General features: G+C 37.4%; 1 protein-coding gene across 5 annotated transcripts in view; it reads right to left on the bottom strand.

Moving 5' to 3' along the window:
- Malrd1 (MAM and LDL receptor class A domain containing 1) overlaps positions 1-27540 on the bottom strand; it is a 361316-nt gene that overhangs the window by 8644 nt on the left and 325132 nt on the right. For all 5 annotated transcript variants that reach the window (XM_090318992.1, XM_090318991.1, XM_090318993.1 and 2 more), the window contains 2 exons: positions 11324-11403; positions 11130-11226 (listed from right to left, as the gene is read on the bottom strand). In XM_090318992.1, the coding sequence (XP_090175118.1) occupies positions 11130-11226; positions 11324-11403 (177 nt within the window). The remainder of the gene's footprint in view (positions 1-11129; positions 11227-11323; positions 11404-27540) is intronic.

Raw genomic sequence — 27540 nt, 5'->3', positions numbered from 1 at the left:
TCTAACCTTACCGCACAACCTCTGAACTTTGCATCTTCACTCAATTGTCTCTACAGGCCCTGAACCAAGATAAGTAATTCTCACCAAAGGTCAGAACACTGGCTGCCTAGTCAACCAGGAAGACAGGGCAAGATTTACATAGAACTTCACAGATTCCCAAAAGCTAAAACCCAAAGGGTCTTCAAATGGACAGAGCATGTCACAAATGCTAGAAATATGCAAATCCAAGGATATACAATGCTTACAGAAAACAATCAGACAGAGAACAGGAAACAGGTACCTAGAAGACACTTCACATGATGCATTAAAAACATTGCTGTTAAATTTAATTAGTGAAAAAATGAAATATATATATATATATGAAATTTGTGAGCATGATGATAGTAACCAAAAAATAATGAAAGAATTCCTAGAGATCACAAACAGGAGACTAAATGAAGTCACAACAGATGGCAAAGGAGACTTGTGAAAAGCAGCTATCCAGTTAAAGGACATTAGGAAAATAACAAATAAACAATCAGTGATGTAAAGAGGCCCTTAGAAGTGCTAAAACAAGACTTCAAGAAACAAGTGGAAGCTCTCAGAAATGACCAGACAGAAAACAGAGAATTAAACAAAAGGGATCAAACTAATGTATAAATGGGGTTCATTTGAGAGATGCAAAGCTGGTTCTCAAGCTTTTTGGTTCACTTTTCAGACAGTTTAAGTTTCCTCATCTCCTGCATTTGATCTTGAATGCCCTTTTTGTTAGCTAGAATCCCTGCTCACTCCACATCAGACCTGGCCACTTCTGGGTATGCTGTTTTGTGCTATTTGTATTCTACTATGGCATTTTCTCTTTGGCATGGCATATTTTTTGCACTATATCACTCTATATGAAAATTTTCCCTGATTTTCTTATTGAATTCTCTTGGACACATAATCCCTTTGGTTGAAATTGAACTGGAATATTGCTGTCTTAGTGATTGCCCTTAGCAAACAACCTAGTAACTAGTTTTCATTCTAAATTTCGTTAGGCAATTTAAAGTCAACCTATTTAGGAATCTATCGGAAAGAGTGGATTTGTTGGCCATCATTTATTTCTATTCATGTCTAGCTCATTTGATGATTAACCTATTCTAGGAAGAGCTAAGGGCACTTTTGATTTATTTAGGAAACATTACATTAACCAATTATCTGCTGTACATCTACTACAGTGGAGCAAATTAGTGTGTGATTTCATACAGCTTTGGTTTCCGCTCTGCATTATATCATAATTAGTAGTAGATGTTGGGGACGCGGATGTGCTCAGTGGTGGAGTTCTTGTCTAGCAAACATCAAGCACTGGTATTTATGACCAGCACCATCCATAGAGAAGAACAAAAGTGTGTTTACAACTATTCAAAGCAATTTGACAGAAGAGTTTTGTTTATCTGTCCAGGCTAAGAATAAGAAATTTGGGTTCATATTTTGTGTTTTAGTTTTACTTTTGTGATAATGCTATATAAGTAGCATTTTTATAAAATCATTGGTCTGTGATCATAAAGGGTAAGAATCAAAACAAAACAAAACCTCATCGAAACAACTGCTGATCCTCACCCCGTAGAATTTGAGTCATTCTGTTCTGTTATAGGATGGGTATCTACATATGTGCCAGTGAGGGCTGGAAGTTTGGCCTAGTGGTAGAGTGCTTGCCTCACATGCACGAAGACCAGGGTTCAATTCCTCGGTACCACATACACAGAAAAAAAGCTAGAAGTGGTGCTGCGGCTCAAGTGGAGAGCTCTGGCTTTGAGAAAGTCCTAGGACAGTGCTCCCGCCCTGAGTTCAAGCCCCAGGACTGGCCAAAAAATAAAAATAAGTAAATATGTGTGAGTGAATACTCATTGGGCTGGCTTTTTGCTTTTCATTAAATAGGTTTCTGCTAGACAACTCTCATGAAAAATCCTCTTTTCCCTTTTTATGATTATGGCACACTGAAGTCTATGATTGGAAAGAGCTGGCATCGTGGAAACTTACTCTAACCAAGGGGGAAAAAACGTTCTCTCATTATAATTGCTGGATATGAAAACTCATTCTAATTTCCTTATTGAATTTTTTAGCTATATAATCTGTTTGATTGAAAACTGATTGCCATGTTGAAGATTAGCCCCCACCATCTCCCTTGGAATTACCTAGCAACTTCCTTCTTTCTACATATTTTAGAAAACTGACAACCCATGAAAGAATAGGTCTAGGAAAATAATCTGATTTCGCTATGAAACCTAGATAGCCTCAATTTCTCTTAAAATATTCAATTTTGGATATATTAACACATATTAAAATTCTTCTAGATTTGTTTTAACTTCCAACTTAATAGAAAAGTTGAAAGATGTAATAAAATTGCATTTACTCATTGTTATTTTAAAACAGCATACAAAAATAAAGAAATTGTTAAATAGAAGAGCTCAATTAGCATTTTATCTAGATTGCTTTGAAATGATCTTTCTCTGTTGAATTTCTAATTATTTGCCCCACCATTTATTTTCATATCTGGCTTGTGTTGTACATATACTAACCACACTCTGTGTGCCATACACATTGCCTGTCTTTCTGAAATCTTTGTCCCCAGTATTTCAGCCTGAGTCTAGCGTTTCCTCACCAAACCCTTCATCTAGTTTTCTACCATATAATCTTCGCCTCTACAGCACTTTGTCTCTCCAAACCACAGAACTTCCTCCCCTCATACTTTGAAGAGAGGAACTCTGCAGTTGACACATGTTTATGGCAGCACTGGGCTTCTTTGCTTTATATTTCTCTCTTTCAATAGAGTGTAAACTGTCATGTATTTTTGGCATCCTCAGCTACTAGCATATTTAGATGCACTGTAGATGGCTAATAAATGTTTGCCAACAAACACATGAATGGATTGCTAAGAGGTTCTGATTTCGGTGCTCTAGTTTTTTTTTTTTTTTTGGTTTGCAAAGAGGAAAGTCAGGTTTTTTTTTTAAAGGTTATTGCCATTCTATCCTTCAGTTCATTTATGAGCTTGAAATTTTAATACAGGAAACAGATTGGCAAAGTTGTAGTTGTATCTCTCAGGATGCTTCAAAAGAGAAAATGCTTGATGGAAGCTTTGAATGTGAAAGTCTATCCAGAGCATAATAATGCAGAAACTGAAGGAAAATTAAGAAACAAATGCCCCTATCCTCTTCTCTGCAGTAACAATAATTCACAAGAGCTAAAATTCTCAGCCTCTAGTCAATGGAGCTGAGTATATTTGCCACATGCCACAGTAAGACTTACTACTGGTAAACCCCTCACTTATCTTTACTGATTTCTTGTACTTCCTTAGTTAACAGGTTACCTCTCTGTGAAGAACGTCTGTGACACACTCTGACTGCTCAGAGAGGAGGTAATAAATGCACACTAGAAGGATGTCTTTACTGGAATCCTGTCTTCTTGCTATGAATGATATACACTGATCAAAGAGAGTATGCTGAAAAAGTGTCACAAATCCTGTTCCAGGGACAGTCTCTGCAAATCAGAGACATTCTATTAGAAAAATTCTAATAATAAAATGATTATCTTCAGACCAAATAACAGAACATGGGCAGCTACACAGAATTATATTGTTTCTTAGGCTTAGGAATAGGAGGAGGAGTTGACAGAAGGATCACATTGGTAGTCCAATGTTAAGTGTAAGGCTTCAAAATACTGTTTTTCGTCTCTCTTTTCTTGCTTGGAGTTAAGGTTCAGCATGGCTGCTGGTGTAGCCAACATGTGCACAAGCCTGGTATTTAGGTTCCTAGATCTCAAGCTGGTAGCACAGTTTCCCGAGAGGAGAAAAAGATGGAAAGGGGTAACAATGTTTAAGAAGTAATGTACTTACTACCCCAGGAATGTAACCCCTGACAATAAAAAATTCTTGTTTCTGAAAGTACTTTTATTATTTATTTATTTTTATACACCATTGATCAAATTATGTGGAATACATCCTCAAATAAGATGGGCTTGTGGTATAGATTTGATGATCCCATTTACTTTCTCTTTCTGGGATTAAGTCCTTAAGAACATATTAGCCCTTAGAGGACATATTTGATATATCCTCTGAAGTTTAGTGAATAGAAATCTTGTGTGCATGGACCAGGTATATTAGTCACCCCCACAGACATCTTTCATCATCTCCCTCACCGCAGTGCCTTAGAATGGATCCCCCGAAGCCAATTGTATTATTGATCTGTGCCACATCTCATCCAGACATGAGTCAGTCCATCAAAATTTCACAGTGGAATATACAATGTAGACAAGAAGGAAATGATTTTCTCTCTCTACTTGTCTGCAGAGAGGAGTAGCTAGCATTCATCTTGCAATGAATGCATGCCATTTTGATATCTGGACAAGGAGTAGTGTAAATACATCTGTAGAGAGAATCACAAAGCTGATCAAGGGAGGGAGAGATGAGCGGCAGATGAGAAATTCCACAGGGCTAGGTCTTCCTGAGGCTCTCATACACTTGAGCTCTGTCACACAGTCTGTCTTTTCTGCTAAATTCTTTAATTTAGATGAGAACAGCTGGAGTTGATATTTTCCCCTGAAATCTAAGTGGCAAGCAGCTAAACGAAGGGTCATGAGGAATATAATAAAATCCCGGAAACCATATCTCCAACCATGCTAAAAGACTTGTCTTGTCTCCGCATTGCCCGAATCACTATACTGTTTGCAAAGAATTAATTATTTTTTCTTTGAAGTTACTGAAAGGTCTTTGTTTTAAAGATACAGATTTAAAAAATTCATAACGAATCTTGACAGTTAAGTTTTATTTAGAGAAAGTGATACTTTCCCTGCTATATGAATTTGTGTGTCTTAGCACTATTTCCAAGGTGAGTCACTGTCATCTCATTTAATCATCTCTTTGACAGCATTTCATATAATTTTAGGACACGAAGACTTGGTTCAAAATTGATTGCATGCATCTTTATTTGGTTGTAATCAACTTATGTAGGCAGTGATTTTTGGAAACTTTTGGTAATGCTTGGAAGTATAAATTCTTAATAATCCTCACTAATCTTGTATTGATAATCTCCAGTAGACTTGTATTGGGCAGTGATTACATATGCAATTTTAGTAACAAGGTTATATAAACTGAAAAAAACTGGCATTGAACAGGAACAGGCCTGAAGACCAATGGAATAGAGCTGAGGACCCACATATTAAACCACAGACCTATGGCCACCTAATCTTTGACAAGGGAGCCAAAAAAATAGAATGGAAGAAAGACAGCCTCTTCAACAAGTTGTGCTGGCAGAACTGGATAAACACCTGCAGAAAACTAAAGCTGGATCCTTCTTTGTCACCATGCACTAGAATTAACTCCAAATGGATCAAAGACCTGGAGGTAAAAGCTGACACACTGAAAACTCTACAGGAAGGAATAGGAGATACCCTAGGCCTCCTTGGGACAGGTCGAAACTTTCTTAATAAGGACCAAGAATCACAACAAATCAGAGAAAGGCTGGATAAGTGGGACTGCATTAAACTGCAGAGCTTTTGTATGGCAAAGGACATAGCTAGTAAACTAATTAGGAAGCCTACAGAGTGGGAGAAGATCTTCACCAACCAAACAACGGACAAAGGCCTCATATCTAAAATATATCAACAACTCAAAAAATTGAATCACTCCAAAACTAACCTCCAAAGTAACAACCATCCCATTAAAAAATGGGCCAAAGACTTAAAGAGAGTCTTCTCTGAAGAAGAAACAAAAATGGCCTATAGACACATGAAGAAATGCTCAACATCTCTGGTCATAAAAGAAATGCAAATCAAAACAACTCTAAGATTCCACCTCACTCCAGCTAGAATGGCCAGGATCAGGAAAACGAATGACAACAGATGCTGGAGGGGATGTGGCCAGGAGGGATCACTACTACACTGTTGGTGGGAGTGCAAACTCGTTCAACCACTATGGAAAGCAGTGTGGCAGTGCCTCAAAAGGCTACACATAGAACTCCCCATATGACCCAGCAATTCCACTACTTGGCATTTACCCAACCACCCAGAAACAAGGACATACTAAACCCACTAGCACAACAATGTTCATTGCAGCACTATTCACCATAGCAAAGATATGGAACCAACCTAGATGTCCCTCAGTTGATGAGTGGATCAACAAGTTGTGGTATTTGTACACAATGGAATTCTATGCTGTTGTCAGAAAGAATGACATCGCCCCATTTGTTAGGAAATGGAAAGACTTAGAAAAAATCATATTAAGTGAAGTAAGCCAGACTCAAAGGAACTTAGGCTCAATGGTTTCCCTCATTCGTCATAATCAGTAGAAACCTTGGGCTCTACTAGCAGAGATTTGCAATAGAGCAAAATCTTGATACATAAGGACATATAATGTGAAGCTAATTGAAAGGACCTCCAGGATAGTGAAACAAAAGCCATATAATGAATGATTGTTGTCCTTAATGTACTATGTTGTCTCTCATCTCCCTTGCTGTCCCTTGGTTATCTCATATTGGTATAGTATCTCACTTTGTTATCTGATATATTGAATTTATTTGTATTTGGATATTTGAAATTTGATAGGGAAGGGGGGAAAACCAAGACGGGTGGGGGGTGGGGGGGGGGAAACGGGTACCAAGACATGTGAAAGGGTATCAATGTATGTGAATTAATGCACCTTCTATCTGGCAAATATCATGTAACCCTTTTACTAATTACAATAAAAAAAGAAAGTATTTCAAACTGAATGAAAATAAATGAAATGAAAATGAAAAAAAAACAAAACTGGCATTGAAATGTGCTGAGAGTGCCCTATTGGGATTGTGAAAAAGTGATGTTTTGAATGACTAACCCTGACAGAATAGTGGAAGATAGTTTGTGTGAATTTGAACATACAAGATGAACTAGTTCTTCTTGATGGAGAATGTCTACATGTGGAGTGCAGCAGGGCAGAGGGAGTGGTCTTGGAATGGTCATTTTTATCCTCTACAGGTCTTCATTTACATCTTAAGTTAATATTTAACATTTCTATTATGACTTTGATATTTCTTAAATATCTGATACTATACAAAAGATTTTTAATCACTAGTTCATGAAGCTTAAAAGAGATTCACTAACCTTCTTAAAATGAGAGAAATTATAATTATGTCTCTCTCCTTAATGAGAAAGTCAATTCTGTTATCTATTCAATTGTACCAATTATTATTTCTAATTCTAAGAGAGAAGAAAAAATTTAAAAAGAGGGAAAAGGAAAGGGAGAGACCTGGTAATCTCATCTCTCATGTTAATATTGTTTATGAATTTCCTTTGCGGAGGGGCTACCCCTCAGTTTAAAGTGTGTTTGCTCTCTTTTCCCCCACAATTTACTTAAGACTCAAGATGAGATTGAGATAAAGAAGATACTTGAGGAAGAGCAAACGAGAAAGGAGATGGTACAGAATGAATACACTGAGATTCCTTCTGTAGTAAATATGTGAGTATTTGCATTATGAATCCTTTGAAGCTATTTGTTCCTTATGCCCTTCATATGTGAGATCCCAGGTGGGCTTCTTCCAGGCTGAAAACCCTGTGGGGGCAGAGATGGTTGTTCTAGCTTTGTTCTACATAGAATTGGGGCCTGCCTGGACTGGGTTCTTAGAAGGACTCATTCGCTCTTCACTCCCATTACTGGGGATTTCATTGTAGCCTTTGAAAAGGATATGGAAAGTAAAAAGAGTAGCAAAGAAAGGAGGTTAAAACTCATTCAACCACTATGGAAAGCAGTATGTTGATTCCTCAAAAGACTAAACATAGAGCTCCCCTATGACCCAGCAATTCTACTCCTTGGCATTTACCCAATCATCCAGAAACAGGGACATACTAAATCCACTAGCACAACTATGTTCATTGCAGTACTGTTTACCATAGCAAAGATATGGAACCAACCCAGATGCCCCTCAGTAGATGATTGGATCAACAAGATGTGGTATTTATATACAATGTAATTCTATGCTGCTGTAAGAAAGAATGACTTTGCTCAATTTGTAATGAAATGGAAAAACTTGGGGAAAAAATCATATTAGGTGAAGTAAGCCAGACCCAAAGGAACATAGGCTCAATGGTTTCCCTCATTTGTAATAATTAGTACACATCTAAGACTCTCCTAGCAGAGGATTACAATATCACAAAACCTAGGTACATTAGGACATATAGGATGAGACTAAATGAAAGGATCTCTAGGATATGAAAATAATAGCTTTATCTTGAGTGATTGCTGTTCTTAATGTATTATGTTATTTCTCTTATCCTTTGTTGCCCTTTGGTTAATCACATATTGTTACTGTATTTGACTTTGTTAGCTCGTATACTGTATATACGTATATTTGAAATAGGAAAGGGAAGGGGAAAATGAGATGATTGGGAAGGGGTGAGGGAGGGAAATTGGGACAAAATCATAAGAATGTGTGAGAAGTAATGCACCCCACTATCTGTATCCCCTTTATACATTACTTCAATAATAAAAAATAAAATGAAAAAAAGATTAAAAAACAAAGAAGAAAGGCAAGTATATAATTGAAGGATAGAAATAGGAAAGAGAAAGGACGGATGGCTCAGAGAAGGGTGTAGTACCACTGACATTTATCTGAGATGCTCTGTGAAAGCTGCAGGTACTTCAATAGGAATCTGCTGAAGGTATGAATTTAGGACAGCTTTTAAGTGTTCTCGCTGGTTGTGTTAGCATGACAACTTGATTTATTTAGTGTGAAAATTAACTTTAAGTATCTCTTAGTCAGGTTATGGTGCCCTACTCTGTTGTTTGGTCTAACACTGGTCTGGCTATTGTAGGGAAGGCATTCCTTTTATTTTTCTTAGATGTGATAAACATGTACAACCAATTCACTACAATCAGTTGATTTTAAGTAAAGAAAAAAATAATGGCTTTATTTAAAATCAACAGGCTGTACATTTTTTGAGTTCTGAGTTTTTTCCACTCAGTCATAATGTGGTTGGGCCTCCAAAACAAAGACTAAAATTTACTCAGGAAGGAAGAATTCTGCCTCAGGACAACAACATAGAATCTTTGCCAGTTTCTAGCTCATTGCCTGGCACTGAAGATTTTGGATTTAGGCTGTACCAGCATATCTGACTTGAAATGCCTGTCTGCCAACCTGCATTACAGGTTTCAACTTAGCTCTCTCAACTCTATAATTTCTTAATGTGAATCAATCTAAGAAAGGCACATTGACTCACACGGGAGCTAGTATCAGAAGATACTAGAAGATATCAAAACCAGGTTTGGAAAAATATTTTCAAGACACATCTTTATCAATAGCACATATTATTTTTCCAAACTATGAAGGAAAGATAAGTAGGTGCAATACAGGACAGGTTAGAAAAAAAAATGAGACTGTTACAAAAATAATGAAAGTAAAAAGGGCAAGAATGTGGCTCTTTAGGTTAGAGAGTGCCCTGAGTTTAAACCTAGTAACACCACAAAAAGTCATTCATATATATGATACACACACATACTTACACATCTCTATATTCAAAATGACACATATACACATCTAAGTTTGGAGAATATTAGTAAGTACACCTGTGCATTCTATTGTATAATTCATATTCCATATAATGATTTATGTGACCATATGTTTCACTATTTCATGAAATCAAGTTGGGAATCTGCTAGTAAACATGACTGCAGGCTGAAGATCTTAGAATTCCTTACGTGTGACATAAGAATTGTCACAGGATGATCTGTTATTCAGTAGGGCATAGGTATTTCCTAAGGTCTAAATCCCTGACCACAAGCTCATGGGCAGAACATGATGCATTTCTTTTAATCTCTTAAAAGTTCATGAACTCTGATTGTGGGCCCTTGTGGAAGAAAAGTCAATAACTCATCATTGGCTCAGTAGATTGTATGAGCCTCTAAGTTAGGCAGGAGTTCAGGGGGCAGAGATCCTTCCAGCACAGTACCTCCTGGCCTTTGCTCTGTGCACTGCCTAGGACATGGAAATACTGGCCAGACTCACTGGCACTGAGGGGCCAGTTCTTCTGTGCAAACAATCCCATGTCTTCAGCACATTGTAGGCCTGAGGTCTTTCTGGGAATCATCAGAATGGTTATATCCATTCCTTATTAGTTTATACTATGGAGAATGTAATATTCTTTTTATTTGGTGTCCTCAGAAAGGATTCTAATATAATCTAAAAAATAAACTTCAGGCTTTTAAAAAAAAGAATGATTAGGAAGGGAATAGCACTGTTCAAAAAGAAATGCACTTATGACCTTACCTATGGAACTGTAACCTCTCTGTCCATCATCTTTACAATAAATTTAAAAAAGTAAAAAAAAAAAGAATGATTATTACCAGTCAGTTCTTGCTTCCACCATAAAATGTAAGCCCATAAGGTATGGAAACAAAGATTTCTTAAATGAAACAATAGGTAGAAGGAAAGTATAGCAAAGTAATATTTTTGTTTTATTGTGACATATTCCTTTAGCCTCCTCCTCCTCCTCCTCTTCCTCCTCCTCCTCCTCTTCCTCTTCCTCCTCTTCCTCCTCCTCCTCTGTCTCCTCTTCCTGCATCTCCTCCTCATCTTTAAGTAGTTGTACAATGGAGGTACCACATAGCAAAGCTGTCTATGAATATGGTGCGCTTTGATCAGTTTCATTTCTTCAACATTCTCACCTCCCTTGATCTTACCTTATCCCTTACTTTCATTAGTTTTGTGGCATATGCACGGAATTCTTAACTGTGTTCTTCCTAGCTTTCCTACTTCCTCGTCTACCTCTTTCCCTCTAGCCCCACTCTCTTTCTTGCATGTACCTATTTCCTGGAGTTGATTTTGCTGGGCTTTGACCTATTCCTTTAAAAATATAATACTACTCGAGCTCTCCCTAGAGTCGTTACCCTTCTGTCGATTGATTTGTAACCACTTGCATAGGGCCTGTTCCAACATGGTCACCTCTAGTTTTATAGGTATATTCTAACTACCTCAAATGAACTCAGAGTACCTCAATATTTTTTCAAGTCTTTCCATTTTCTTATGAATGGTACAATGTCATTATTTTTAATAGATGAATAGAATTCTAAAAATTGTTCTGTTGTGTATGTTTTATTAGGCCATTAAAGCCACCACTTAATCTTACTGGTACAATAAACCATCACTTACCTCACTGGTGCCTTTTTGTTTCCAAGAAAGCACAAGATGGCGACTGTAACGTGAGCCATCAGGAATGCCAATCCTATTCCAAGAAGGGTCCATATGGCTGGAATTTCAAATTGATGAAAAAGGTAAATAAGTATGCAGTCAGAAACATTAAAGACCCCAAACCAAGTGAACTGTTTAGTCACAATATCACCTACTATTCTGCGTGTACATGAAATCTGAAGTAGGAGGGCTCAATTCGATGTGGCATCGATTTCCCGTCCACCCTTGCCCACACCTGGAAATGAGATAAAAACACAGCTCTTCACAACGAAGAAGTAAAATATAGTTCAGTAGAATTGCATTGGTATAGACGTGAGAAATGTGACCAAAGTATGAAGATATTGAAGAAGAATCCAAAATGGCTAAGCCAAAAGTTAAACAAAATTAATCAGTTTTACTATTTGCATATGATGGTGAAAAATCTTTTGGATATTTTGGATATTGAATGCTTTTTTGAGTTTATAAAATGGGACCTTGTTTTTTTCATCTTTTTTTCAATTATTGAATTTTTTTTTACTACTATATAATATCATTTTACTTTAATTTGGCTCAAACCCAAACACTATCACATTTTCAAAAGTAGATTTAAGCTTTCTTGAGTATCCAATAGAGCATAGTCAAAATACAGATTAACACAACTTTAATTCTGAAAACACATTTATTTTCTTTATAAAGAATGAACCTTAAGTACTTAGATTTGGAATCTAATTAATAATCACATTTAACATATTAGCAAAGTATCTTCCGATCCGGACAGGATTCCATTACCTTTGCTTTGTTTAAGGATGCAAACAATAAAACTTGTTATCCTGATATGGAGACCCCTTGTGCTTTTAAGGGAAAGAAGGTTCATTTCAAAGCAGTAAATGTGTCCAAAATTTTTGGTGGTGTATATGTGTACATATGTATGTGAATGTTTATGTATACATATTTGTTTACTGGAAGCAATAGGACACAAATTAAAGTAGGGTAATTTGAATTTCCTGTCGAGTTTACAGTACATGTTGCAAAATAGAATTAAACACTTCTGATTTTGTGTTTTTAAAGCGTTAAAAAATAGTTTACCTATTTAAGTCAAGTTGAAATTCAAGGAAACGTGCTCTAGCTATCTAATAGAATTTTATTCATCCAGCACAAAGAATACTATTATAACAATTGCAGGGAAATAGATGGACCTGGATGAAAATTATGTTGTGTGAAGTAAATCAACCTCAGAAATGCAAAGGGTGCCTATTTTCTCTCATATGTGGAAGTTAGATCAACAATTTAAACTGTAACCCCTCTGTACCGCACACACCATTACAATAGAAATTGTAAAACATAGAAAAAATATTCTAGAAGAGAATGCCACTTACTTGGTTTCTTATTCAGGTGGGAACGAAAAGGAAGACTTTGAAGCTGGGTGCTTGACATGCCCATGTGAGCTTTCTACCCACTGGAAGTGTCAACCAGGAAGAAAATTAAGTTGTTCCAACATTTTTTTTGGTGCCAGTCCTGGGACTTGAACTCAGGGTCTGAGCATTGTCCTTGGGCTTTCTCAAGGCTAGAGCTCTACCACTTGAGCCACAGCACCACTTCTGGCTTTTCTCTATGTATATGGTACCAAGGAATCAGATCTGGGTCTTTGTGCATGCTAGGCAAGCACTCTATCTCTAGGCCAAACTCCCAGCCCAGTTCCAACTCTGCTTGAAAGCATGTGTTCAAAGTATTTGTTTCAACATTACTTTAGTAGAAGGGGATTGGGGAAATTGAGACGATTCTGCCCCAAGATATCCTTACCATTATGTGTCAAGTTATTATAATAGCAAAACTGGAGAAAGAAGCCCCTAATAATCCATGAGTCACAAGACACTGAGATCCTGAATACTAGTGATTCATTTGCTTGGGTTAATTTCTCGCATGACTAATTAGCTCCAGCATGCTTTATATTATTTATAGGTTCTATGTAGAGCTCAACTGAAGGAGAAAAAAATCATCCTAATCCCTGAATAAAGGCCAGCTTTCTTAATGTAAGATGTAAAATGGGAGAAATAAAATAGAATTAGATTCTTTCAGTGACAGTCAACACTCTCATCGTTTCTAAATTCTAACAGGGATTTTGTTATTAGCAGGTGGTAACCAAGACATTATTGAAAAAACTCATTTCTGGGTGTGGTTGGTAACACCCATTTATTACTCACAAACACCTGGGATACAAACTCTTCTCATTCTATTGTCACTTGTGTGAAAGTCCCAACTCATTCGTCTTGTTGCCAGGGAAAACAAATGGGGTGCCACACATTTCCGAAGCTTGTGGTCATGGAGTATTCTGCTGAGAAGCAGCAGAGGATGTACTCTGGTTTATAAATGAATTGTTCTAATAAGTCTGAAATCCTAAGTTTGAAGTAAAGCAACTGCCAAAGCAATAGTATGGATAGTTTATAGGAAGTATTGATCTTTGAATATTTAAATTTATTGGGAATTAAACAGATCATTGAGACAACCTGGTTAATTTTTACTTATCAGTTTGATTGGAATGAGAAATGCTTTAAATGATGGGGAATTCAGAGGGTGTCTGGAATGGCATTTCCAACGATATTTATATCACTGAGTCTCTGACTGAAAGAATAGATGAATTCCCTGGAAGGATTCATAATAAATTGGCATTATTGGGAAGTGTACAATGTAGGAAGTGTGGCCTATTTAGAGGCAGTAGATCCCTGGTGGCTTGTCTTTGGAAACATATTTTTCCTTGAGTCTATCTATATTTCTTCTTCCCAATTCTTATGTGCTATGAGATGAAGAAGGTCCTTCTCATCTTTCTTCCACCATGATGCTCTGCTCAAGTGCCTGTAGTCAAACCCCAACCATGGAGTACACCTTCTACAACCATGAGACAAAATAAACCTTTCCTCCCTCAAGTCAATCTCTCAAGTGCTTAGGTCATGCACCAGAAAGCCAACTATAACACCTATATAATATCTTTCAACAATTCAGGAAAGCGGGGAGAATATATTTGATTGTACAATTTATAACAAGGATGAAACCTCTTCTGAAATATGACATTTCAAGTACTGGGAAGATTTTTTTGTTTGAAAAATGATTTAGAGGTTCAAAACTTTAGAAATTTGTATATTCATATCCTCACTTCAATTATCAAAGTCCAATCGATTTTACCTACTCATTTTTTCCTTTTATGCTGGTGATGTTTCTTTTAAAAATGTATTTATTGTTATTGTAGAAGTGGTAAACAGAGGGATTACAGTTACATAATGAGTACATTTCTTTTTGAACAGTGTCACCCTCATTCTCTCCCAGATTTTCCCTCCTGTCTCCATCTAAAAGTAGCATTCATTTTCAAAATAGTATCTAGAGAGTACCACTGCTGCATCTGTTCACCCTTTGTCTCTCCATTTCCGTACCCTACCATACGTTCCCAAAGACAAATAAACTAACACCAGATGAAAGGGCATGCAAAAAATGGCAATGAAGGAAAAAAAAAACACCCTCTTGTCTCCATTTCTTGGCCTTCAATAAATGTTGTTTTATGGGTTCACATGCACATAGCTATTGTGCCTATGTTTTCCTTTGGACTCATTGTGAGAAAGCCTAGAGATCTGTATAATTTATCATGTCCCAATGTATATTTTTTCATTTGCCATCTGGTTTGTTGGTAGATTTCTAGGCACATTCTAGTTACCACAACTGAAGAGAATCATGAAATCTACGTTTCTTGAGTCTGGCTTACTTTGCTTACTTTGTCCACTGAAGGGCATCTGGGTTGATTCCCTTTCTTGGCTATGGTAAACACTGCTTCATGAAGGGCTGGTAGCATTAGTGTGGCCTTGTGTGTAGCCTACTGAATAAATGCCCAGGAGTAGAGCTGCTGAGTCATGGGCAAGTTCTATGTTTAATCCTCTTTTAAAAAAATATTGTACAGGTGATGTACAAAGGGTTTATGGTTATACAAGTGGGGCAACAAATAGATTTTGTTTGAACAGTGTTACCCCTCTCTCATTCTCTCTCACTCCCTTCCTCCCAAGTTGTAAGTTCATTTTCAACTTAGTGTCTGTAAGTATCACTGCTGTATTGGTTTACTCTGTGTCCCACTGATTTCCCTTCCCCAAATCAGATTAACCAAATCAGATTAACCAAAAAAGGTATAGAAATAATAAAAAAAATGATAGCAGGGAATAAACCAAAAAGAGAGGGGGAAAGAAAAAAATAACTGGAAACAACTCACTAAAAAACATTCTTGTTTCCATTTCTTGGCATTCATTATGATAACCATCATTTTATATGGTCACCTGTACATAGCTATTGAGTTATTGAGACCATCTACTAATGAGGGAGAAACCCAGGGCGCCTAGATTTCTTTCTGTCGAGCTTGCTTTCACTTACTGTGATTTTTCTGTCTTGATTTCCTTTGAATGGGGGCAATTTCATTCTTCCTGATGGAAGCATAGAATTCCATGGTGCATATATACCTTATTTTCTTGATCCATTCATCTGAGGAGCATTTGGGTTGGTTCCATATGTAAGCTATAGTAAATAATGCTGCAATGAACTAGGTTGTGCAGGTAGTTTTAGTGTGTTTGTTTGTGATCCTTTGGGTCAATGCTCAGAAGTGGGATTGCTGGGTGCTTTATGTGCAGTTCTTTTTTTGAGGAACCTCCACTGCTTTCCGGTGGTTGAACAAGTTTAATTCCCACCAACAGTGCAGTAGCATTCCCTTTTGCCCACATCCCCACCAGCATCTGTTATTGTTAGTTTTCTTGGTAATGGCCATTATAATTGGGGTGAGGTGGGATCTCAATGTGGTTTTGACTTGCATTTTCTTTATGGCCAGAGATGAAGAACATTTCTTTATATGTCTATTGTCCATTCTTACTCCATCTGAGAAGTCTTTGTTTTTTGTCCATTTGTTAAATGGGTTGTTGTTTCTTTGAGGATTTGTTGTTTGGTTTTTTTTTCAGCTCTTAGTATATTTTAGATATGAGGCCCTTGTCTGATGCATAGCTAGTTAAAAATCTCTTCTCACATTCTGTGGGTTTTCTGATTTATCACGTTTGCTATGTCCTTTGCCATAGTACTGAGGTTTGAATACAGGTCCTCATACTCTTGTTTAGTTGTTGTTGTTGTTGTTTTTCTCAAGGCTGTCACTTTAACATTTGATCCATATCTTCACTTTTGGCTAATCAGAGAGAGGAATTTCTCAGATTTGACTGTTCAAACTGTCTTCAAATTGTGATTTCAGATTTTAGCCTCATAAGTATCTAGGATTAATTACAGGAATGAGCCACCAGTATCTGTTTCTGAACCTCTCACGCCAAGCCCTCCAGACCCACAGTGTCATGCTCTAATCCTTCTGGTATTACAACAGCTTCTATTCTGGCCTTTTTGCCTCCTGATTAAGGTTACATTTTACATTTTGCTGTATCAAACCCTGAAGTACTTTCCCATGGCTGAAAGATTTCTGTTCACATAGGAAAGGTTTCTTTTGATCAAACCCGATGGCTTGATTTCACTTTTCTTTGGGTTCCCAAACACTTATCCTTAGAACTGTCTACAACTGAATGGAAGATGGCTTCCCTGCTATCAATCAGGCTAGCTTGTGTTTACCCTTAAGGACACAGAACAATGATCATTTACTGCTTGAACGCTTTCTTTTATACCTTAGACTGACTTAGACATATCAGTCTTGGTTCTATGGTACCTATGAATGCTTACAGCTACACATAAACAAAATCTTTCCATACTATAATTTTTATTGCAATTAAGGTTCATTTTTGTTCCCTTTTGAATATTCCCATTCACACAGTCCTGTGCCTAAATATTTGCTGAAAATATTAATTACCATAGATCTAATAGTGTTTAACTGTTGAATAATGTGTGGTAGTTATTCAATCACTTTTATCTATGATCTCCCTTAGCCTTCAAAAGAGTCATTTACAAATTTAGTGTATGTAGGAAGCACTAGGAAAGTTGGTTAAAAGAGTGCTGGAAGTAGGTCTGGAATCACCTCAAATGTTCCATTTCTCACGCTATGCTGCCTCTGCTGGTCTGGTGGGGGGGGGGGCTATATTTGGGTAGCTCTGCCTTCAATGAGGTTACCCAGAAAATGAAGTTCAGAACAATGGCTCCATAAGTCATGAATTAAGGTTCTCTGAACAGCATTGCCTATTTGTTATCGTATCAATTTGAATTTTAGACACTATATTTTAGTTCCTGCCAGAAAACTCTTTCTATGTTACCAGATTCTGTCTTTAGGGAATTATAATTTGAGAATGCAAATGGTATGCACCCATGTAGCTTTTATTGCAATTTCCAATTGAATTGGTAGTCTAGTAGCACAGAATTGCCAGGTATAAGAAGGAAACAAATTTATGTATTTTTTGAATGATTGTAATATAGTAGAAAAACTTTAATTATTTCTAAGCAGAACAAAGGAGATAAAATTTGTTCTTCAGGTTTCCATCTGCTCAAGAAGAATTGTGAGATAGTGGTATAACAAAAATGATACTAAAAAACGTTTTTAAGTAAAAGTTTTTCAAAATTGATGTTTTAAGATTTCCATTTCAGATGTAATGAAGTAATAATTCCCTGGACTTGGAAAACCAAAAAGAAAGGGAACTGAAACTAAATAATTCACAAACTAGGCAACTGGAAATGGGCTATATATCAATCAAAACTTGTTTTTTTTTAATTTCTTTAGGATGAATATGGTGAAGGTATTAAAGTTTGCTGGGAATTACAGCCTACGATGAAGGACATTTTTTTTTTTTTTGCCTGGGCTTGAGCTCAGGGTCTGAGCACTGTCCTTGGGCTTTCTCAAGGCTAGAGCTCTACCACTTGAGCCTCAGCACCACTTCTGGCTTTTTTTCTATTTATGTGGTACCGAGGAATTGAACCCGGGTCTTCATGCATGCTAGGCAAGCACTCTACCACTAGGCCAAACTCCTGGCCCATTGAAGGACATTTTTGAAAAAAGTATTTCATGTGGAGTCCCAAAAGAATTTTCAGCAATAATGTAATCAAGCTGTCTCTCTTTTGTGTTGGTAGCTATGTAAAAATTCACAAACACAATATGGGAAGTCTAAAAATGAGAAAGAACAAGTAGTGAATTTCTGAGCGTGGGAGGAATTTTCACCAACCACAATGCCTGCAAACTTTAGGTTGAGAAAATATTAGAAAAGAGTCTCAGGTGCCTTTCAGCCTTTTCTGTGAGGAAATCAGGTCTTCCACAATTTTCTCCCACTTTCTCTCCCCCCCCCCAAGTTGTAAAGATTATGTGCTACATGTTGTCTTGTGAGTATCACTGTTGCATCAGTTTCCCCTCTGGCCTTTGTCTCACTACTTTGTTGTTTCCTCTTCCCTTTCCCAATTCAGATAAACATATATATGAGACACTCTTTTGATTTTTATCTCCTCTGGCTTATTCTGTACGACCCCTGTTTGTGATTTAAATACCTTTTGTCTTGTAAACAAGTTTATCTGACTTGGAGAAGGGAAGGAGAGTCACAGAAACAAGGGCCAAAGGGTGAAACATGCAACAGTGATACTCACTAGACACTGTGTTGGAAATGGACTTTCACAATTTGGGGGGAAAGGGAGTTGGGAGGAGGGAAAGTGGGATAAAATGAGGGAGGGGGTCACACTGCCTAAAAATGTACTCATTATTCTACTTATGTAACTATAAAGGCTCTGTAGTTCACCTTAAAAATTTTAATAAAATATACATAAGAAATGAAAAAAAAAATGGGTTTCCCTCTCAGCTTTTAAGGCTCTGGAAAGCCATTACAATGCCAGTCTTGCTCCTGTTTTATTGCAGCCTGGGACAGATGGCACTTGATCATCAGGCATTACCATATATGTTTTGAACAAGTAGTGTTCAAAGCTTGCAATTTCCTATGGAATATACTTCTTCAAATCGCAAATTAGGAACATTAAACAAAAACCACTGAGTATTCTATTTGTTTTGTGTTGTTTTATCTGAGTAACACAGAGTCATTTTTATGAAGATAAAGGTTCTGTTAGCTCATGGTAAAATGTCCCTTTGCAGTCAAGGGGTGAGGGTGGGGCACCAGCTAGCTTCACCTAGTCTACCTTGCAGGGGATCTGCTCATCCCCTGCTGCTACTTCTACTAAGGATTAATTTCAATAGAAGTTTAGCTACATATATTCAATCCCTACCATGAGGCTTTGATACACTGCATAACTAGAATTTAATAGTAAGTTCTGTGTTGGAGCCTCAGAAAGAACCAGAAATCATTTCCTTCTTCCAAGGATGTGCTTTTATCTCCATGTCCCTTTACTGGGGGAAACATTCAGAAAGCAATAGGAGCCCAAGATGTCCAGAGGGAACCAGTCCCGCAGGAGGCTTTGTCCTCACAGCTAGCAGGACAGTGGGTGACCATGAGCTTAGAGAGAAATCTTCCTAACAGCTCAGACTTTGTGAAATTCACTATCCATTACATACCAATTTACAGAACCAAGAGACATTAGGGTAGAGTTACGAGCATCTGGACTTCACAACTGCAGTGTGACTCTAAAAATGTAGGACAGGTGACCATCCATGTGAGAAAGGGCCGCAAGTAGCCCAAAAGAGCTCAGGAGGCTGAGATCTGAGGATTATGGTTCAAAGCCAGCTAGGACAGGAAAGTCCTTGGGAATCTTATGTCCCTTTGAGCATCAGGAAACCAGAAGTGGTGCTGTGTTCTCTAAATGGGAGAGCACTAGCCTTGAGTGAAAGAGCTCAGGGACAGAGTCCAGCCCCTCAGGTCAAGCCCCATGAATGATGAAAATTAAAAGGAAAGAAAAAGAAATAGAATAGGGACGATACTAAAGAATAAAGGGAGAAGTAAATACGCAACATTAAACATCTTGTTACAAAAACATGAAAGGTACATTTTCCTGAAGACCCAATCAGTATAAAAAGTGGCTCCTGTGCAGTATAAAACTTAATAGATGGGAATAAAACAGATATGAAAAAGGATTAGAGATAAGAAAGTCATACTGAAATACAGAAATGTTACAATGAAACTATAAATGAATGAATTAAAAAATTAAAAGTAAAATATGAGGCAATGTATATTTATGTATTCATGTATTTTTTCATGCCAGTACAGGGCTTGAACTTAAGGCCTGAGTGCATTACCTTAGCATTTTCATTCAAGGCTGTTGCTCTACCACTTGAGCCACAGCTCTCCTTCCAGCTATTTTACTGGTTAGTTGGAGATAAGAGACTAATTGACTTTCCTTCCTGGACTAGCTTTGAACTACAGTCCATCCTGTAGCTAGGATTACAGTTATAAGCCATCGTAGCCTGTGTCAATGGATGTTAAAAGCAAGCAAAATTCCTGATTAAGAGAATCTCCTTTATGAGTAGAAAAAAGATAATTACTTAATCTCTTAGTATTTTACTTTCCACATCTAGAAAAGACATAAAATGTCATAGCAGAACGATCTTCAGGCTAACGTATTATTTCATTCAATATATGTAAGACTCATACCACTACGTATTAAGTGTTCCATGACTATTATCATCATAAACAAATATTTATTGAGCTCTTAATACATGCAGTAAATAGTGCCTAACGCAAATGATGTTTTGATACAAAATTGACCAGTTGAACAGCTCAGTAAATGTCAAAAGACTGAAATAGGAATGAGCTCTCTGTCCTAAAATAACCCTGATGGCTAAACAGCACAAAGGGAAAAAAAACCCCACAGAGCAGTAATGTTTATGATCAGTTCCTCAAACAGACAGCATTCATACTTTGCCAATTAAAACATTCATAAAATAACAAACGATTTGTCTTCCAAAGTAAATGCCTGATTCCATTGATGTTTCATTTTTTTTTTCCTTAAAAAAAATCATGATTGTTTTCCATGGCATTCCTCTAAGAAAAGTCATGCAGTAAATCATAAAAGTACTTACAGAGGTAAATAACCAAGACAAACCTAGAGTGGTTTTTAACTGTAGCCAGGATAACCGGGGAAAATAAATGGCAAGTGATTAGAAGTGGTGCCATGGACCCTAGTAGGTGAATAGCAGAAAGTGCTAAGTATTCATACTGAAGTTCGTTATATCTTATCTAATACTCTGTCCCCATCATAACTCAGTTATAGGTAAGAACACTGATGGTCAGTCAGAGAAGTGAATAAGTTGGAGAGAGCTGAACTAGCACCTGGCAGGGCAGATATTAGAACCTACCTCTGTAAACCTTCATCATCAAGATCACTAAAAATACAATGAAAGAATAAGGGGCTGTTCATAGACTTTTTGTTTTTAGTTTAGGGTTTGAATTGAACTAAATAGGTAAATGTATATATAACACTTTTATTCTTCTTTCTCTTGATGTCTTTATTTCCAGCATAGCTGTCCTTTACTGTCCCAACAGTCATTTCCTAAAACTGAAGCAGAAACTGTCCTTTGCTGGGCTTGGGACTCTACCCCTCCTCCCTGCCCCCCAGAGGCCTCTGCTGGGAACACCTGGACTAGAGTTGAGCTCTCCTGTGGTCCTGGAAAACTACTCTTGAGTCCTGCATTTTAATCTTTTTCTAGTTCTGGTGTTTGAACTCAGGGTCTCAAGCTCCTGTTTTACTTGCTTGCTCAGTTGTTGCTCTAGCACTAAGCCACACTTCCAGCTTGGCTTTTTACTGGTTATCTTGGAGAAGGAATCTCTTGTACTCTTCTGCCTTTGCTGGCTTCAAACCTCAACCTTCCACATAGCAGCCTTCTGAAGAGTTACAGATTACAGATGTGAGCCACTAACACCAGACTCTGAATTCTGAGAGGGGTGGGGGGTGGAGGAAAGAAGGCTAGAGGATTAGTATGGCAGAATGTACATTGTTAGAATGTAGGAGGAAGGTATTAATTCTACAAAGAGTACAAGTTCAATTTGTACAAAGGATCAGTCAACAAGGCAAAAGTTGAAGCCAGGTAAAAAGAGAGAAAAGGAGTGGATTAGAGGATGGGGATGAGGAGCTGGGGAATTCATTAGTGAACACCTATGCTGACACACAGTATTAAACATAAAAGAAGAAAAGATTGGAGGAGGGTGAGAAGATCAGGTGTGGCCTCAACTCTGAGAAAGCCCATGACAGAAGGGAAGCAAGGTTACAAAACATTACTAACAATTTCAGCAGAATTCTTTGGGACTCAGATCTACATGGGTATTATATATTGTTTTGTTAGCAACTATTCTCTTACCTCCTCTTAAGTTAAAACAAATAAATCAGGATAGATTGGCAGGTGTTTAGAAGCAGAATGAACCATTAGCACCAGGAAGCTAGAGAATATATGAAAGACAAATTTCCCAGAGGAAAAGGATTCCTGAGGACAAGGTCATGAACACAACCGAGAAATGTGAGTGACAGCCCTAATGAATACACTACCGCCTGCCGTATAATCATCACAACAAGAGCAAGGCAGCTTTATAGTATAGAATCATTTCTGCAGTGTGTACGGGTACAGAAAACAAATACATCTGAAAAAGGGTTGATTGGGCTGGGTAGGAAATAAGAAAGTTGGGACTGAGGATATAGTCACTGCAGAGCACTTGTCCAGCAAGCAGGCAAGGACCCTGGTTCACTTCCCAGCATGAATGAGTCAGGAGCTTTACTCTGTGGAATGTTGCTCCACTTCCTGGATTGCAACAGTACAAAGAATGCTGGAAAAGAGTGGTAGTAATGTAGCAGGAAGAAAATGGGCTGTTGATGATACATCAAATTATATTTAACAAAGTATTATGCTTATTGAATTAGTAAGGAGGAAAATTAGGTGAATAGGTCTGAATATTGTTCTCACAAAATATGAATTTTTAAGAGCAGTGTATTGGCTACTGTGGATAATACCTAATAAATACTCTAAGTTAGATGATATTTCAGGGATATTTTCCCCCAAAATGAGACTGTGCATAGTGTTATTTATTATTAATGATTGATGTTAATTATTATTAAACATTATTTCAGGATGGATTAGGAGGAGTACAACTTAGGCTTATCTTGAAATCATGAATATTTGCCTGGAGGAAAGTGAAGAACAGAGTGTTCATATCTATGAATAGTCTACACGGTTATTTCTTGCTTCCTGACAAACCGCTCTTCAAAAATTTTAATGTAGAAATGAAAAGAACACTGCATTTTATTTCAATTTTCAATTTGGCTAGAAAACTGTGAGAATAAAAAAGCCCTCATGCTTGTGTTTCTTGTTTGCCTCAAATACAGTTTCTATAATTTTTTGCAGAATTATTCTGACTATAGATCTTTCCGATTGGCCATGGTGGAAATTACAAAGTATTGGACAATTGTGTCAAGACTTTAAACTCTAAAATGAGTCTCAGTTGAGTGCTGGTGGCGTGAGCTAGTAATCCTCGCTATCCATGCATGAGGCTACAATATGAGGATAGCAGTTCAAAGCTAGCCCAGGCAAAAAAGCCAACGAGACTCTTATCCAGAAGCATAAATGTATCTCAAATGGTAGAGCACTAGCTTTGAGCAAGAAAGCTAAAGGGCAGCTCCCAGGACCTGAATTCAAGTCCCAAGACTAATGTGAGCACACACACACACACACACACACGCACACACACACACACACACACACGCATAAAATTACTCTTTTCATGAACATATTTTAAAATGATACATGTATAGTTAGTACTAGAAAAGGCCTATTGATTTTTGTTAAAGAAAGGAAAAATTTGTAATTCTTCAGTTTTAATGTAATTCGAATTCATCAGATCATCAGGGAACGGGTAGGCCCGAAGCCAAAGAAGTACATACATATTCACGAACTCAGTCCAGCACTCACTGATGTGTCTGCACTGCACATTTCTTTTCTGGTAACTAATTCTCTTGGTAGTCACTTCCTAATTTTCCCTTGAACCTAGATATTTTCAGGTTCAATGTTCACGTTGTCTCATTTTGCATTTCACTGTACTCCACTACAAAAGTAGCTTCTTTGGGGGACTTTCTTTCTTAACTGCTTTTTTGCTTTAGGAATACTGAATTGTAAATTCAGCTCAAAATGATTTGTTTGCAATTGAGAGTAGGTAAAAGCAAAAAAACAAAGTAGTCACTTCCTCTAGCAAGGAGTTCCTTACTTTTTTTCCTTTCTTTCTTTTCTTGTGCCCATCCTGTTTTTTGAACTCAGGGTCCTGAAGGCTTTTACTGAGCTTCTTTGGCACAAAATTAGCACTTCTAGCATGGAATCATGCCTCCACTTCTGGCTTTTTTGGTGATTTATTAGAGATAAGAATTTCATGGCCTTTCCTGTCCAGGATGGCTTTGAACCACGATCCGCAGATCACAGCCTCCTGAGTAGCTAGGATTCTAGGTGTGAGCCACTGTGTCTCAGACAAAAGGTTTCTTTTTCAAAGTCCAATGGCAACATTGGACTTTGGCTCATTCATGTAGAAATATTAATAGAGGCCATTTTTCTTAGCCAGTGTCAGACTTCCTATCTGTTATCAGTGCTTTCCTTTTCAATCAGCCAATGATTGGCAAAATAAAACAGACCTTCACTTATCGGCTTGAATGGTGACTGGTAGATTAAGGATGTTTCATTAAAGTGCATTAAGAGCTCCTACGCTTTGATAAAATTATACTTTTCCTTTTCTTAATCTTAGTTTAGTCATTTATCCAGATCTGTTTATTCCTACCGGAGGGAGTCTGACAGTAAAGCCTTTCTCCTGCCAGGTGAGGGTAGTACCTAGAAGAGGTGATAAATCATTTTGTCACTTCAGGAAAAATCACAAATTCATTTGTTCCCGCAGGAGACAATATCACTATCGAGTCCCGGGCTGCCTGTTCTGAAGGCTGAACAGGTCAAAAGCCACTCATGAGTTGATAATCCTCCTTCTTGTAAGAGTTTAATGACAAAGGTAACATTTGTGTTTATTATTGAACTTAGATCTACTCATCTGAATGGCTCTGCAATCGTTTCTCAGCAGCAAAGAATGGCCAGATTACATCTCTACTGAAATTTTAAAAAGATGTAGAGAAAGAAGTGTTAATGGGGGGAACCCCAGAAATGGAAGGACCATACCATCACCAGAAAAAATCACTGTGACACTGTTGTGAGGTTTTAGAAACCTAAAAAATATATACACAAAGCTAAGAAATGTAAAAAAAAAGCTTGAATAGTCAACAGGGGATCCCATTTGAATGGGACACCTAGGTTCCATTATTTTTCTTACAAACATATCAGCTTGTATGTCTCTATGTTAGTTATCTCCCAGTTCAATGAAATTCATCTAATGAAGGTTCCTGATAAAAACCTACTTGGTCACAATTGTATATTATCCATGTGTGGCCACTTGATAGGGGTGACAGCTCTGGTTGAAATGCTCTCTTCCCTAGGATTTCATCACATAAATCACCCAGGTTGCCTTTGCTCTTCTTTTGTTCTGGTAGGAACAAGAATTACCTCAAGAATTACAAGAATTACCTCAATTTGGAGACTGTGGACACCTTCTGCTTCTCATTCTGATGGAGCACATGCATGTACAGCTTCAAACTACTTGCAGTTTGGAAAATATACCTTTATGCATAAGGTTCTAGAATGTGCTCCTCTGTGTCTGTTTGATAAGCATCTATTTGTTATTTATTTAAGATTTATCTCAAATACATAAGAAGTTGAACATGCATGCCACTTGCTTTTCTTTGCCATGATATCTGGGGTGTCAGTACATGAAGCAGGCTCTTCCAGGGAGAAGGTCTTACCTTGGATATTGAACATAGAGCTAGCCATGTATTATGACCCCTGCTGATTATCACATTGGTCATCTCATCAATTGTCAGTTCCTGGGATAATATTGCTATAAGGGATAGGGAGCAATTGGGAATGATAGGAAAATGCAAAGGTAATCTAAAAAGTAAGCAAACTTCCCAGACCTATAGACGGGGTCTAGGGAAGGATTCCAAAGACTAGTGCTATGGTTCTTAGCCTAAAAATAGCCCATTGAGGTATATTCCTAACAGGTATTTATCTTTGCTGCCATGAATTAGCCAAAAGCAGAAAACTCTGACATCCATGCCTCTGTTTTGTTCTTATTGTTCTAAACAATTCCTTCCACCATCACCTTGGGTTTCTGGAAAGGCAGGACTGCTCAATATTATCCTCACAAGAGACCTAACGCCTAAAGAGCACCAAAGTCACGTGGGACATATCATCTGCAAATGAGAATAATTACCAATAATCCTCAGGCTACACCATGGAGCCAGGGAAATTAACTCAGTAACCAGATTGTTTTTCTGAAGTGATGATTGAAATATCAATTTCTCTATAAAGCAGGACAACCATAACTAGAATAATGGCCAGCCAGGACACAGCTGTTGGGTGGATTCTTAAGCTGCATATACTCTACCCCTCACCGTCCCTGCCAACCCTAGTTATTTCTCTATTTAAATCAAATGCAGAATAATGCTCAGATCTGTATCCTAAAGTTGGCTGAAGAGGCACTGGGCTGGAGTAAGCCTTCTGTGGGTTATGACAAGTTTTACTTTGATAAGATAGATTCCTTTGCTCTTAAAGCTATTAGAGTGGTTTCCTGCTGTTAACAGCACTGTCTCACTTGGGTGGGTAAACCAAGATCCACTCTCTGCTCTGATAGCATTCTTTTTACAGCATTTTGTTATGCACACATCTTATTTGATTGGGGCCCTCTCGCTCATCTGTCTTTTCGACTGTATTAATCATGCTGAAGCTATGATAATCGCCTTCTTTAGCTTTCAGTTACATCCATCACAGTTCTTCTTGGTACATAACAGTGCTCAGTGTTTGTTTGTTTGGAATGAGGTAAGAATCTAATAAATAACAACATAGCTGCCATTTTGATTTAGTCTGTTTTCCCCACATTATGCTTTGTCTTTGTCAAATAATGGTTTTCTTTGAAAAAGTAACAATGAAGACTAAGAAGGCAGAATTTGCCTCCACTGAATCTGATGATTTAAAATATTTTCCAAAGACTCATTTTAAAGGACCAAACAATCCCGCTGTTAGCTTATGACACATTTCTCAAGTGGAGTATTTTACCATGCCATGCCCCAATATCTTCAAGAATATCAGTCCTCATCAATCTCACTAATCAACCTTTAATTAACAAGGAAAACAAATTTCAAAGCCATGATAGTTAATTAAATATTTACTATAACAGAAACAAAACTTAATTTCATTGGCTATAAATCCCTTTATTTACCATTTCTTAACAAAAGAAATAAAGAGAAATGATATTAAAATATTCCATTAATAACTTAAAATTTTTCATTTGGGTCAAGAGCAGATACCATCATGGATGGAGACAAGTGATTCTGAAATGAGAGGCAGATAAGTTTGCTAGTATCCACTTAGAAACACATATAGGACATTGTCCGATTTTCTTTACATTCT

This window comes from Megascapheus bottae, chromosome 26 (genome assembly GCF_031878675.1).
Source record: "Megascapheus bottae isolate mThoBot1 chromosome 26, mThoBot2.hap1, whole genome shotgun sequence".
In the NCBI taxonomy this organism is placed as follows: domain Eukaryota; kingdom Metazoa; phylum Chordata; class Mammalia; order Rodentia; family Geomyidae; genus Megascapheus; species Megascapheus bottae.
The sequence above is the reverse complement of the archived record's forward strand: the minus strand, read 5'-3'. Positions and strand labels throughout refer to the sequence as shown.